General features: G+C 35.2%; 1 protein-coding gene across 1 annotated transcript in view; it reads right to left on the minus strand.

Annotated features, from left to right (window-relative positions):
- The window catches only part of LOC129255827 (zinc transporter ZIP12-like), a 37,651-nt gene extending 23,193 nt beyond the window's left edge, over positions 1–14,458 (minus strand). Inside the window, exons 1-2 of the mRNA XM_064096541.1 lie at positions 14,239–14,458; positions 7,220–7,555 (exon numbers count right to left, since the gene is read on the minus strand). Of these exons, the coding sequence (XP_063952611.1) occupies positions 7,220–7,555; positions 14,239–14,262 (360 nt within the window). The 5' untranslated portion in view covers positions 14,263–14,458. The remainder of the gene's footprint in view (positions 1–7,219; positions 7,556–14,238) is intronic.
- Positions 14,459–15,000: the final 542 nt, after the last annotated feature.

A 15,000-nucleotide genomic window follows, 5' to 3' on the forward strand; every position in this document is an offset into this window, starting at 1 on the left:
GCTAAATGAACAGGAGATTATCACGAATCTCCTTAACCAACTCTGTGATACTGAGCATCATTATTCGTGGAAACTTAAAGAGATCTAAAGTTCATTTTCTTAGTACTTTCGCTATAGGGATTTATTTCAATATTTTCTGGGTACCTCACAGCTCTCTACTAGCAATAACAACGGCATTGGGTGACTCATTTCTACTTCTGTCTATCATGACTATTTGCATTGAAAGCTGTCTTACATTATACAATTAAGAATAAAGCAATGAAACAATGTTTCCTCTTTAAGAACAGAATGATGGAATGAAGAAACAGGTGCAACGTACTTAGCAATCACAAAAATGATTCGATTAGTGAAATTGTTCCTTGTTTTTCATCGCAGTTGTAGGTAGGATGCAATTTTGTGGCATCACAAACAAACATCTCATCAATACGCCTAGTGCAAGTAATTTTTTTCAAATAAAGATTGAAAACGATCTGACATGCGCATTCAATTTATAGTCAGATGCATTCGGTCACTTTATAATCAGATGCATTTTTGAAGGCCTATACACTGCAAAACGCCGGTGTTAATTTAATACCATATGCAAGTAGTGAAACCATTAGGAATCATACGACAGAGCAATTTATGGAATTCGTATTACACGGATACTTTTACGGGATAGCTGCATAATTGTGACGTCAAAAATTAAATATTCATAATATCATAACTCCGCTTTTAAATTTTCGCCAAATCTTCATTTTATGGGCTTCTTTCATTTTCTTTTTCTTTCTACTTTTATTGACCACTTGGTCGTCAACGTTGCAGGGGAATTCCCGATAGTTCCCCCACAGATCGGAAAATCGAAACAGCAGATTCATCAGCTCTGAAATGTCGAACGAAACTGCTTTTCCGATTCACCGACCCTCGAATAAGATTCCAATGTGATTTAACTTGCGTTTTCAATGTATTTGCTGCGTTGTAGCTAGTATTCATTCTGCGTCGCTAAGCGAAAACGTGCTAGACTTTACAGGACGGGAACGATCCCGAGAACGCTAAATACAATAAAATTAAGTCGAGGATGCAAATACAGGTAGTGTATAACGTACACATTTTCCTACATGCCATGTACAGGAGGGTCGAGAGGCCCCATTATGGAACTTTCGCTGAGCAACATACAATACGGATTCGGAAGAAGTGAATGTATTGTCAAATACCCGCCAAAATAATGACAAAGAACAACCAAGAAATGTTTGTCTCAAATTGATTAACCGGAACAGAATTTTTGTCCTAAGTTTCAGAGCTGACGAAAAATTGCAAATGTGTCGTTCGTCAAGAATCAAGGACAAAATACCGCTGTTTTAATTCACCAATTTTCAACAAAGACTTCTTTAATGTTCGAATTGGTTGGTCAGTCAGTTTTGTTCTCCTGAATCCCTATTGTAGTATTTAGCTTTCTCGTTCCCGTCCTGTAACGTAAAGTCCCCGTTGTTCCCCTGCATTTTGTCTGGAGAAGGAAAGTGGTAACATGATTTTACCTTAATGTGTTTGACAGACTGGATAAAAATAATATTATAACCTTATTGCTGATAAAAGTAAATCCCGCTCTGGGTGATGTACACCCTTTTCTACATATGCAGTTCTCGGTCGCTCCGAGGTAGCTCCAATATTCACACTCTGCATGAAAGCTAACATGACCCTCGACAGCCTTTTAGTAGGAATGAGTAATGCAGCAAAAGAAGAATGCGTCAAGCCATACAAAGTCATATCATGGCTATAAATATTTTAGTTACATAATCAATAGCAGGCGTCTAGTAGTCTTCCGGCAGAATGAGTCGCATCATGTTCATTGAACGATTCTGGCAAATTGCCTGAATGATTGAACTTGTATCAGTTCAACATACAATAAAACACGGTTAAACAAGCTTCCAAGGTCGATTTACGAAATTGAATTTATCGTAAGTATAATTAATGAACAAATTATGGGATGATTACTATTAGTCCTATACTTCCCCTAAAGTTACAGTACTGTTTCACACTCCACAATCAGAGTCACAACGGACGACCCTCTCTAGGGCGGCATCTACCCTTTTGTGGATAGTACTTCTTCTGAGATCAGGAATGAAAGTTCATTGTACATCTTGATCCCGTTGGTTCTGACAGACGGTCATTCTCAGGGCTACTTTTAATCGCCTTTGAACAGTGGATAATTGATACGGAAAGTCATTAGTTATTTCAATATCCTTTGGTCATCTCAGAAAGTATTTTGGGAAGTCTGTCACATCTTCGTTTCAATCACGCCACAGAAGTGCAAATTAATTGCTCTCTGAATGTAACCAATTACAATTTTTGGGAAACATAAAATTGCTATGCAACAGAAGATGATAATTGGGTGATATCTAATGAATGTTTCATCCAATAACTATAGGCCTACTACAGATAATTTTGCTCTGCAATATTGATGAAAAGGGAATCATGTGATGTATTGTAAATTTGCCCATCAAACACGAACATGACAATGTAGTGTTCTTCTGGTACCTTTCGCCAATCTATCAGGTTGACAGCTTTGTTCTATTGGCTAACTGTAACATTTACACCTCTCTTGAGTTTTTCGAAATCACTTTTATTTTTTTCACTTTCCTTTGGATTTATATATTAGATTATCAATTTTAACCTTTTAAGTTGTAAACAATTATTTCCTTATGAGATAAATCATCCTTAATTATGCTGATAATTACACTACTTAATTGCTAAAGGCCACCGCACACTTTACGATTGGTCTGCGATCCGATTTTAGAATAAAACGTAGTAGAATTTGATGCTAATATTGATAATGGAATATCTTACTGTGTACTCTTCTAAATCATATACGAATACTTATTCTCAAATCTGTGACTATGCTATCATCCTTATTAGAATAAAAGTGATTTTGTGTCCAGCCACCCCAAAACCAACAATAAGACACTTGGGAAGGTTCTCTGTTAATAGCAAAAAATAGTGAGTTGGTCTTCAAAAAGAAAAGAAAAATGAAAAGTTGGCCTTTTTGAAAGAAAAAACTATTCTTCATGTCAAAATTTCAAGTTGTATAGAAAACAAAATACAAAAGTTTCTTTGACACAAGTTTTTGAAGACTGCTTGGAAGTTTCATTGAATCTGCACAGAGTGCAATCTCATTCTTGAGTGAACCCTGAACTTCAAACATTGTTTTCTATTTTTCTATGAAGCTGTCGCTTAGTTTCTCCTACATTCAATCAAGTACTTTTGCAGGTTATTGGTTTAAAAAGTTAAATATCATTTTAAAGCTTAAGATGTGCTTTTTAAATCTCAATAAAGGTCTAAAAAATAATTTTGGGAGACTTATTGTTGGTTTGGGGTAGGCTGGTCACATTCATTACCTAGTAGCAAGCGTATGATTGGCTACAAATTGAAACCAAATTGGTCTTTACTCCAAAATAAAGGCTTGCAATCATTCTAAATTGGTATATTAGTATTCTTTCAGTTAATTCGAACTTCAAATAATTAGAAAATGAACAAAATGTGATTTATTCGTGGCCCAGTCGTAAGGTGTGCTGAGGCCTCAAGACTGTATCCGAGCGCCCAGAAGATTTCAACCAAACTTTACATTTTAAAACTCTTGCATTTAAAACATTTCCTGCTCGAATCACCACACGTCTTAGATCTGCGTTATAAATATGAATTCATTGAGTTCTTAAATGCATCTCCCATTTCCTAGGGGCAAGGACAGTCAGAAAGTAGGTCGTTCGGTGCCATGGGCAGACGACAGATTAGCTCAGATTCGTCACCGCCTTGAGTTTGACCAGTCAGAGAGTTTCTTATCCATCAACTACATCTTACTGATCTGTATAAAAATGGGGAACGACAATAACTCTTAGACATTTACATCCCAGACAGATTTAGGACCAACCGTAAATCCGGGGGGGGGGGGGGGAGGGGTGAAATTTGTTTGTTTCTCACAACAAGTTTTTAACAGAAAAGTGTCCACCATCACTGGTAAAAAATCCTGGATCTGCAGCAGTTTATGACAGACCGAATTCTTCTCTTCAACACGTTCAAGGAATGTTCAGGTCTTTCTATTTGTTTTCTTTATTTTTGGCTCCACATACTGCAGGACATAGACATCTCTGCTAAATCATTAAATAAACCTCATAGAATCAGTGTTTGGTATAGACTTACCATGTCTATCCCGTGGCCTTTTCCGCCATAATTGACGAAGGGGGTAACAATAAATTAAGGCAAACTATATATGCATCTGAGGGAGGGGCATGTAGCTTGCTTCGAATTTTCTATTCTTTTTAAAATTTGCTTTAGTATTTGAAAAAAAACACCTGAATATTACAGACGACAGAAATACGTTGATTCGCGATTTACTGCCGGTCATGAATCCTGGTAAAAGCCTAATCAAATAAGAAAAAAATAAAAAAATAAATATCTAGAACCCAAATTATATTTAGCACCAAGGTTTCTTATCTACAATTCATAGATCGTATAGCAGTTTTCTGGTTTATTCAAAGTGAATTAAATAATTTATCGTAACATTTGGTTTACCATAATTATGAAAAAAGAAATACCATATACAGCGAGTATCAAAATGATTTTGATATTTTTGCTAGAATTTATGCTTAGAGTGATTTTACCATAATAGAAAAAATATATAATTTGACCCACACAAAGATTATATAAAACAGAATGATATAATTTTTGTGTTAGAAAGATAGGGAGTCCATGATGTCATCGCGTGTCTCATGTGTATACTGCCATAATGTTCATGTAACCCTTTGTGAAATGAGATTATAATTTTAAATGTATAATCATGATTTTCAATTTTTTTCCGATTTTGATTCAACTTTAGAAATTTGAGATTTCCAGCATTATGTATTTTTTAATTTCTTCTTTTTCATTCAAATGAACTTTATGTTCGAGGGGACATGGCCTGTTAGATAATATTACTTAGCTCGGTTTCATAACTGGTGTTTTGAAATATTAAAAACAAAAATATCACAATATAGCAATACAAACAAGATAAGGGACGAAAATATCCGATGGATGCAGGGATATAACACACAGTCAATGAGACAATGCCTTGGATTCTTCCAAAATTTGTCAATTTATAGCATGAAATTCAATAACACGATACCAAATCAGTTGCTATTTATGGAACCATAGTCTTTATGATTTCATGCAGGCCTCTTAAAGATTTAAAGCTGATCCAACGTTATCGACTTCATGTTATACCTTGATGTGTTCATTGAATTTCAAAACAGTTTATATATAGAACAGTATTTTTTTTTTTTGAGGGGGGATATGTTTTTATTTTTTTCCTGGTATTAAACGTGTAAACCTTTAAGAACGCCCTTTTATTTCAACGTTTATTTGATGGAATATATATTCTTTATTAACTTGATTCAATCTTCGTAAATCATCAGAAATGTTATGAAACATTTGGTGTCAATACATATAGCGATAGCCTACTGTAGTGACTATCCTACTCCATCCCTACCTCTGCTCTACTCATTCTTTACCTATTCATCTGTGCTGAAACTTTTATTGACTGAAATAACAATTAAATAAAGGTCTTATTCATCTGTGCTGAAAATTATATTGACTGAAATAATAACAATTAAATAAAGGTATGAATATCAATATGTGGAGCATTTTCGTCATTTTGTAGTTTTTGTTGATGCTTCCAGTTTTTCAATTACATCTGATGCTGCATATGCCGTCGTCATTTTTGTTTAAAACTTTCATTTTTATCATTTTTAAAAATAGTCAACTGCTGCATTATACAACAGTGTTTAAATCGCTAGCTTGTGCTTCTTATCGACTGTCTTTTTAACACAGGAGGACTATCGGGTTTCCTTTCGAGTTATTTTTAAACGTAGAATCCGGAAGTTTGAAAAGTCATTCCACTAAACCCTTACTCGCCCCCAATTTTGTATCCTTCATCCAAGACAGCGAGTACACCCTACCCGATGTGAACGGGTTCGTGTGCCGAAGTCATTGGTGAATTGTATTGAGATCATTCATTCAGACGAAAAACGAAAATATGCATCGACGTAAATTGCGTACAAAGTTGAGTAAGGGTGATCCTGGAGGCGTGAAGTTTAAATTATGGGGAAATTAGTTATTAACGCATCTATTCAGACAATGTCAGACGATCTGACCACTGCTTCGGCTATCAAAGCGATCGGCGCGGCTATTTGTATGAATTAGTTCTAGGAAGTTGACTGCTGCGTTAATAGAATTTATCTCCTTCGTTCAGACAATTTCCGAGTTAGTATTTTTATTTCTTTGACATGCAAGAGGGTTGCTATGGTCCGCATACCGAGGACGCGTCCTACACGAACACATTTATTATATAAGCCGAACGGGAACATTATGTTTATCATGCGTTCACTACAGGACATATGAAACAGTTTGAAATAAGATGAGGAATTGATTGACATGGTTATCTAGGACGTCCCCGGTTGATGTGTAAAATGTAAGAAACTGTCCCCAGATATCATAATAAACTCTCAGCCACCGGCGCAGATACACACACACACACACACACAGAAGAAATTTACTGATTTTGACATTTTAAGAACTATTTGTAGAAATTCATGAACATGGATGTATGTTACCCAAAATAAGATATTTGAAAAGTCGAAAATTATGAAAGTTAAAAATAAATGAAATAAAGTTAATGAATTCGACAAAAATTTATTCACGTAAGCTACATCAATACAATAGTCTTAATGATATCCGTCTTTGGATAGCGTTTATCACATCGAGACACTTATTCCAGCTAGCGCCCATAAGAGGGTTTGCGGCTTGTTCGCGTACAATGTAAAGAAGAATCTCCACTCCCTGAATAGAATTCCAACAATGAGGAGTCACATTAAGCTCTAATTGAATACGACACTAACGTTCGCATCCATTTAACACCTATGTAGATGGAGAGTGGTCAAGAAAGCATTTACATCTTGCCAAAGAGCACTATCAAGTGCCTCGGTCGGATATGAACAAATCACGATCCTTTGAAAACAAGGTGAGAGGGGGGGGGAGAGTAAAAGCCGATACACCACGTCCTTTTTTTTTTTTTTTACCCAACTAGCATTTAGTCGCTCCCAGAGACACTCGAGTCTCACGAGATCTACCAAAGACGTCAAAGGAAAGAAAAAGCCGTCGGTTGGCTACAAATGGCGATGAAATTCATGGCGTGACGCTGACCCTAAATACAACTCACCTGAAAAGAAGATGTTGGTATATAAGTCTTATTGATGCTCTTCAGAAGTAGCTGCAACTTCTCCTCCGAAAACATGGCTCCGTTTCCGAATGATATCCGAGAACCGAGCTTAGGAGTAGAGTCCGTCGAGTTGAGACCGCTCAGTGCAAGTAGGTAATCTCTGTACGAGAAGGAATCGTTGGTTCCAACGGTAGAAGGTCCAAGTGTACATGTCGCCTCTGGTGCATGGATGTAGTACAGGATGACCAGGCTAGCTGGACCAAATGTTGCTTCGCTCAGGTAACCGTCTCTGGTATCTACCCCTACTATCCGGAAGAGCGTCTCCGCGGGTATGCACTAGATTTGAGGAAGAAGGTAACACAACAAGGAATGAAATGATGCAGAGGGGCAAATAAGAGATGTATAACTTTATTCCTACCTCAAACATGCCAAAGTTAAATCAAAGGCCGAAACAAAATTACAGAAATCTTTGAATTGGCTACATGAAAAAATGCCTAATCGTCAAAATCATAATGAATGCATGTTTACAATCGAATTGCATAAATTTCTAAAGAGAAGGCATTTTCTTCACTATTCAATTTTTTTTTCTAATATGATGAATATGCAATAGAATATGAATATTAATATTTCCAATTTCAATAGATAAAGCTGACAGATTGCGGGATCCGATGGTGTTACATACTGACTATCTAATCTTTATTTAACTGTAGGGCCTAGGTCTATGAAATTTGAAGAAAAAAAACTCTAAAGTGAAAAACATGCTTTGATTGCCCAATTGTTGCTGTAACTGATTATGACTTGAAAGGTTTTGCAACATCAAACTTACGAAAATTAAATATTTTTGATACATTACATAATTCATATGATCCATGTTATGTATGCAAATGTGTAAAGTATAACCAATTTATTAATGAAATGTCATAACTTTCCTATAACTTGTATTTTTATCAAAATAAACTTGCTCCAGGGTGGAACTAAATTTTAAGCTTGTTCAAGATTTTCATTTTTTGTTTCAAATTCTGGAACATGTAAGTCAAATGATAATTCGACCTTTGTGTAAACTTTGCGAAACATGTTTCTTTATTTGAAAGAACGATTACTAAAAACCTCGGTGATGATGACTAATATCCTCGTTGTTGCTTGACAAAATTATGTGCGGTATTCTTCAAACCTCTAAAAGATACGAAAAAGGGATTGAACTTGGGATTAATTTGACGAGCGTTGTTGGCTTCAACTATAGTCATTAACTTTCATGAGATGAATTCATCATAAAATCCCTGCAATACAGATCATAACATGAGTCGAATTGTATACAACAAAAGCAGTCCCATCAGATCCTGTATTATACAGTCATACAAGTCACAAGGCTTTCCGTACAGCCTGGATTTGTATATCTGTGAGCACACGAGTTAATCTCACTGTGTATATCTCAATAAGGCAAACTAATGGTGTATTGTTACAATGATGTCATAAATATCATACAGCATCATTCCTTTTCAATAATCTCTGAGAGGCTCTATCATCCAGGGTATAGCATAAGTTCGTTGTGTGTCTATGCGATGTTAATGATGTTCCCGAATCGCTCATTTTCGACTTGAGCTCTGTCTGACTCATAATGATGTGCTTCAAGGATATATGGTATAGCCTTATGTAATTATCAGACATGGGAGTTCTTGTACCGATATACATAACGTATTGTTTTCACTTTTGAATTGCCTTGAATTGATAAGTCGTTTCCAATGTTGACAGGCCGTTACGTTCGAATATCCCCATAACATGCCTTTGGTCATAATGGTCGGATAGTCACTTTACCAAATGGTCCTATATGGATATTCGAACAGTAATTGGTGCGTCTCAAAGCGCTTGGACAAACATAAATCTTTATCGTTGTTTTTGGTAAGATTTCTCTTTTTTTTTCCTGGGGGGGGGGGGGGGGGCATCGTTCAGTGACTGGAACCACATACCCCTGCCCCAGCAACCAATTAATTTTCTGTCAGTTTATAGGATTGTGTTCAACTAGTGTCATATGACATTTTACTACAACCCATATCTGGCTAATACCATTGTGTATGCAAAAACATATGATATGGGACCAATTACAATGGTCAGCGAACCCCCAACGTCCTCAGTTCGTTGTGATGTGTCCTTGGTTTAGATGTGATGCTTTTTGACGGCAAGTAAGCACACACAGAGATTTCCACGCATACACACACACCCACCCTCTCACGCACTCATCCTCCTCTCTTTCTCGCAACTTCAGAACTGTCACTCATTTTTAATGAAACTTTAAAAGAGACAATATATGAAGACATACATGTACACCTCCCATTAGTTTAGAATGTTTATCCTTAATGACTTGCAACAACGATATGTTTTCATTCAAACATAACCAATTTATCATAAAAATACAGTATGTTTTCATAATATGATTTCCTCATGGTCTTACAAAATGATATTTGTAGTGACATTCAATTTCCAGTGATTTGATAGATACATTAATTTCAGGTTTTCTTTTCAAAGCAAAATCGTGAAGGTTTTCATAAAAGGAATCTATGAGAGGCTCTTAATCTTCCCTTTCCCACGAGATCATTTTACGATCATGTCTGTCATAATATTTACCATAATCACGAAATAAACATTAACTTTAACAATGTTTATAAAGCACAATCTCAAATTTCATATGTGGAACTACAAAATTAAGGTAAATGTATTTTATTTGTTTAGGGCAACCATTCTTCACCTTAGAATAAATTTGAATATACAGAAGAAAAACAATCATCAATGGCTTGTGGTCGCCCCTGACAAAAGGGGATGGGGGTGAACTTTTATGTAAAAATATAAAGTTGGTCTTTTGATATTGATTTTAAATCATTTACTTTTTAAAAATATTGTGTAAAAATTACAGTTTGCTTTATGTGTTAACTTTGTAACTAGAGATGTTTAAGTGTCCCAATAGTATACCTTTATAGCATTATTTACTTTATTGGTTGATTTCATATTGGGTAATGAATCTTGCAATTATTGATTGTTGTATTTTTTATTGAATAGTTACTGATGTGGCCGATTGATGACGGAATTGTAAATATTGTTTTCGAATTTCACAAATTGGGCGGTAAATACTTCCCATCACATGAAATGATTAGATTGTTAACGTCAAATTCCTCTCACTGAAGAGTTAATGTATCTCACTTAAACCTAAAACAAATACTCGTGAGTTCAGCTGCCTGAATTGAAGGGGGCAACTGTACAGTAGAAATGATTCACAGTTTGTTTCAAACAATAATCTCAGACCTTAACATGGCAAGGACCTGTTAAACCATGTTATTCGTACAGTCATTGTCTTGGGGACCATGACGAATATCCCGTTTTATATTTTGTCCATGCATGTATAATCCTGGATAGCTTCAGACTACCCTCAACTGTAGGATTATTTTTAGAATACAACAAACTCGATGAGAAAAATGATAAAAGTTCATCTTATGGTCCTGTATTTCAGATGGCAAGCAGCAGTGGCAGGCTTGTCAACTGCAATAGAGTTCAACCTATTGTAGTTTTGTGTCTGTGCCCCCCTCATCCCCTTTGAACATGTTGAAAAGGAAGTGAATTTGATTTCAATAAGCAGGAAACCCTTTCACTCTTGCAGTGCAGTTATCCCCCGAACCTGCCAAATAAAAATGGTGATGATGATGATCATCATGATAATTCATTTAGCAAATGTATTGTTTTATATATGGAATGTAAAATCAAATGGGAAAATAATCAAAAGATAAATAAGTATGGAAGAAATAATGAGGAGAGTCCTTGGTCTTGTTATAATAACTATAACAATAATAAACTATAACAGACCTAAAATTCAAATGGAGGAAATGTAATGTCGTATTCAACCCTTGTACAATATGACACCTTTAATTCGTGAATTCAGAAAAAAAGATCAATCGCATGGTTCACCTTTCCCCCTTCTTTCACAATACACTGGTGCCGCCCCTGCCCAAATCAAAGAAGAGTACACCCTGTCGAAATGTTTAAACGAACTGAACTACTTTTACTTGGCAAATCTCCCAAATCATGGTAAGTAGTTGATCATATTTTCTTCATACATATTCCATTTTATCCACTGTGGTCGAGTGAGCTGCTGTAGAGGTCCAAACCGCATTGAGATTTACTGGCTAAGGCTGTAATCGCGCCCCTTTTTCAAATGTATCACATTCTACTCTATTCTTTTTTAAATTAGACCTTGCCTAGATAATAATAATGATAATAATAATAGCAATGATAATAATAATAATGATAACGATAACAATAATAATAATGATGATGATGATAGTGAGCGACTATGAACGAAAGAACAGAGGGATGCGTGTTCGCATTTATCTTGAATCGATGAATTCATTCAGCGAAATACTTAATACCTGCACGTATAATAAGGTGTACAATCTACAACAATTATAGCCTTAATTTATAAATGGTATGAACACGTTAAAGTGCCACAGAAAAAACACATCGTGTGAGAGGGGCCCCAGGAAACAAAATTAGAGATAGTGGGAATCGGCTGTAGAATGATTTGATATGAATGGCAATAAAAACAGCTGAATATTCTTTAAAAATAAATGAAAGTCATTTACAATGAAAATATTCATATATCATAAATTTGTCCACATTGGAACTCCGATCACGCCCCATATGCACAAAACACAACCACAGACAATGCCATATAACAACACACACAAGCACACACACAAGCACACATGCAAACCTACCCTTGCATGTCAAATGACATGACAGATCAGTCACATTTTCATACACAATTATTGTTTCATGAACATTGAAGAATGCTCCAACGATTTCATTTTTTCTCGACATCGTTTGACAAAAAAGTTATATTCTTTATAACAAGAAAGTGAGTTACTTGTCATGTTGAATTCATGTTATGCTGAAGGTAAACCCGCATTCACCACACTAAAAATAAACTTTAATATAATAGGCTAGGCCCGAGTAAGAATCATAAATAGTTCAATATGTTATTAATGTGTATGCATTTAATTTCGACCTATTCGATGTTTGTATTAAATTATTGTACTTCTTTATCACTGTATTAAACGGGTATTGTTGTACACAACTGCCAATGTTACTCGTATTGGTATTTAAAGTAACTATCAATGGTAACCTGCATGGAATCTCCGACTTTGCTTGGATATTGAGCATTGTTATTTTGGATTTTTAAATGATAGTTTTCTGACATGGGGTCCTTTCGTCACGACAGAATGTGGTAAACTCCATGTCAAAAGGGTAGCTATAATTTTCATGATCAAGGTCAATTTCCCTTTCAACCTGTTCGATGATGTACACTCTGAATGTCCTGACAAAGGGAAGACTAACGCCAACTATTAATTATAAATAATCCCATTTCTCCGCTACAATAACGCGGGAGAACCTTCGCCTTCACTAGTGGTGATGCCCATGGCCGCTAATCGCGTTAGATAAATCTTTCCACACTAGATTTGGCGGTTCTTGTTAACCCCTGCGGCCTGACGACTATTAGAGCCATAGACTGAATCACAGATAAAGGGCTTGTCAGCAGCCTAGCTAGCACGAGCTTTCAACCCGATAGAATTAGGCAATGATCAATAACTTCCGAACAAAGTCATGGTGGTTGGATATTTAATTTGGAATATCATAATTTCACGTAAAGTAGGAGATTAAAAAAGAAACCTGAATAAATGCAGAGATATATCTAACTATATATTTAACATTTAAGGAGTAGTTTTGGTAGGAATCGATATTTAGTACATATATGTATTTTAATCATTTTTATTGCTGGGACAAGTAGAATTAACAAAATAAAAGTATCCAATGGCGGTTCCAGAATGCCCCTCCCGCTTCATAAAGCTTAATCAACACTTGTGATGTATCTTGCATTTTCCATTGTGACCATTCCCCATCATCCATGAATAATGGCTCTTATGAATATAGTGAATCTCCATCTACACCATGATGACTAGCAATCACTTCAGTTTTATGAGTTACATGAATTCGGGTTATGAATAACCTCTGTAGGATTACAATGCCGCTGATCCTAGGGAATAATTTGTTTTAAAGACTGTCATCTCACAACATGAATAGTTGACTTCATAATTGACACACCAAATCACGACCTACAACTCATTTCAGTATACAAAAACTCCAATATCAAAACGTCTCTGTTTGAAGTTCAGTTTGAAGTTCAGTATTGTCACACACATGGGAATTAAAAGAAATAAAAAAAAAACAACACCTCCAAATGTTCTAAAAGTGATCTAAAATTATTACTCTGATTCACCCATGCACAATCATTAAATAAGCAACGAATCCTGCAATGATCCATTCTATAATATCTAAATTTGAACGGTTTCTAACTCCAATACCCCTGACAAGATCCTGCACTGATCTAATCACCTAACTTCACCTACACGTATATTAGTACTCTTCAAAATCTTATCAATTAGATCTTTTAACGTTATCTAATTTCCTTTACAATCATGACTACCACTCATTCCTATGAAAGATTCTCTATCTTCATAGAATTCCGTCTTCACCACTAACCAATTCTGAACTGATACATTTTTTTTATTCACACATTTTCACAATTCTTCAAACATGTGAACTTGAGCTTTTCTCCGACAAACTTCTTTTTTCTATGTTCTTGAATTCGTTCAGCGTCACGGTGCCAAAAGTCTTTATTCTCCAAAACCCGACTTTGGGATATCACAATCTTGAACCATCTAAAATAAAATAAAAAAAACTTTCTACAATATATCCTATTATCATCTTTTATGTCATATGATTACTAAAAACTTATTTGAAATGTCTATGAACTCTTGAGGTTTAAATCACATTCAAGAATATTATTCATAAGTTGAATTAGTGGTCACAAATCTATAACTATAAATTATAAAAGAGTTATATCAACATTTAAAATTTTATTTTATTTTTTATTTGGTTTTCAATAAAAAAAACTAGGAAAAAAGCAAGGATTAACTTACCGATAGGTTCTTCAATTCAGGCATAATAATAGTATAAATTCTGCTTAATCTGACCTCATACAGGCTTCTAAAATCTTAAACCAATAGCAGGAAAATATAGGTAGCTTTTTGGTATAAAGTTGAAAATCAGATCATAAATAACAAGATGGCAGGTAAAATGGCGACTTCCTCAGACTGAAATTTAATATGTGTGCTTCACAAAGTCTAAAGATGCAATGCCCAGAATTAGAAAACTACTGAAAAGCTACTGGGGTCTCCTCCCAATTTTACCATTTTCCAACAGCATTCAAGGCAGCTGTTTAAAAGAAAGGCTCACTGAGCTGAAACTAAACGACCTATACATGTTCACTACCCTGGACACAACACACAATAGACTTCTTACAGAAGAATCCCTCACATCCTAATAATCTTATACACTTCTCATTGTTGCATGAGATCTACTCCCTGTATCTTAGCAACCTGGCTGAGGAGTGAAACTTATATGAAAATTAGCAAGCTTTTCTGGGTAAAATAAATAAAATAAAATATTAACATTCTAAATGTGAAAAAGTGGTCATTATGAGTTTATGAATAGTATACGACTTCCATTTAAAGAAGAGCGGGCCTACACGGCCGACACGTTTTGAACATTCTTTTTAAGCATTCATCAATTTATTTAATTTATTTGCCTTTATTCTATTTCATGAATAGTGACTCTTATCTGAATTTACGTGTATTATGATTATCAATCATTTTATAGCTTCATGAGTAACTATACCACAT

Source organism: Lytechinus pictus, chromosome 3 (genome assembly GCF_037042905.1).
Source record: "Lytechinus pictus isolate F3 Inbred chromosome 3, Lp3.0, whole genome shotgun sequence".
In the NCBI taxonomy this organism is placed as follows: Eukaryota; Metazoa; Echinodermata; class Echinoidea; order Temnopleuroida; family Toxopneustidae; genus Lytechinus; species Lytechinus pictus.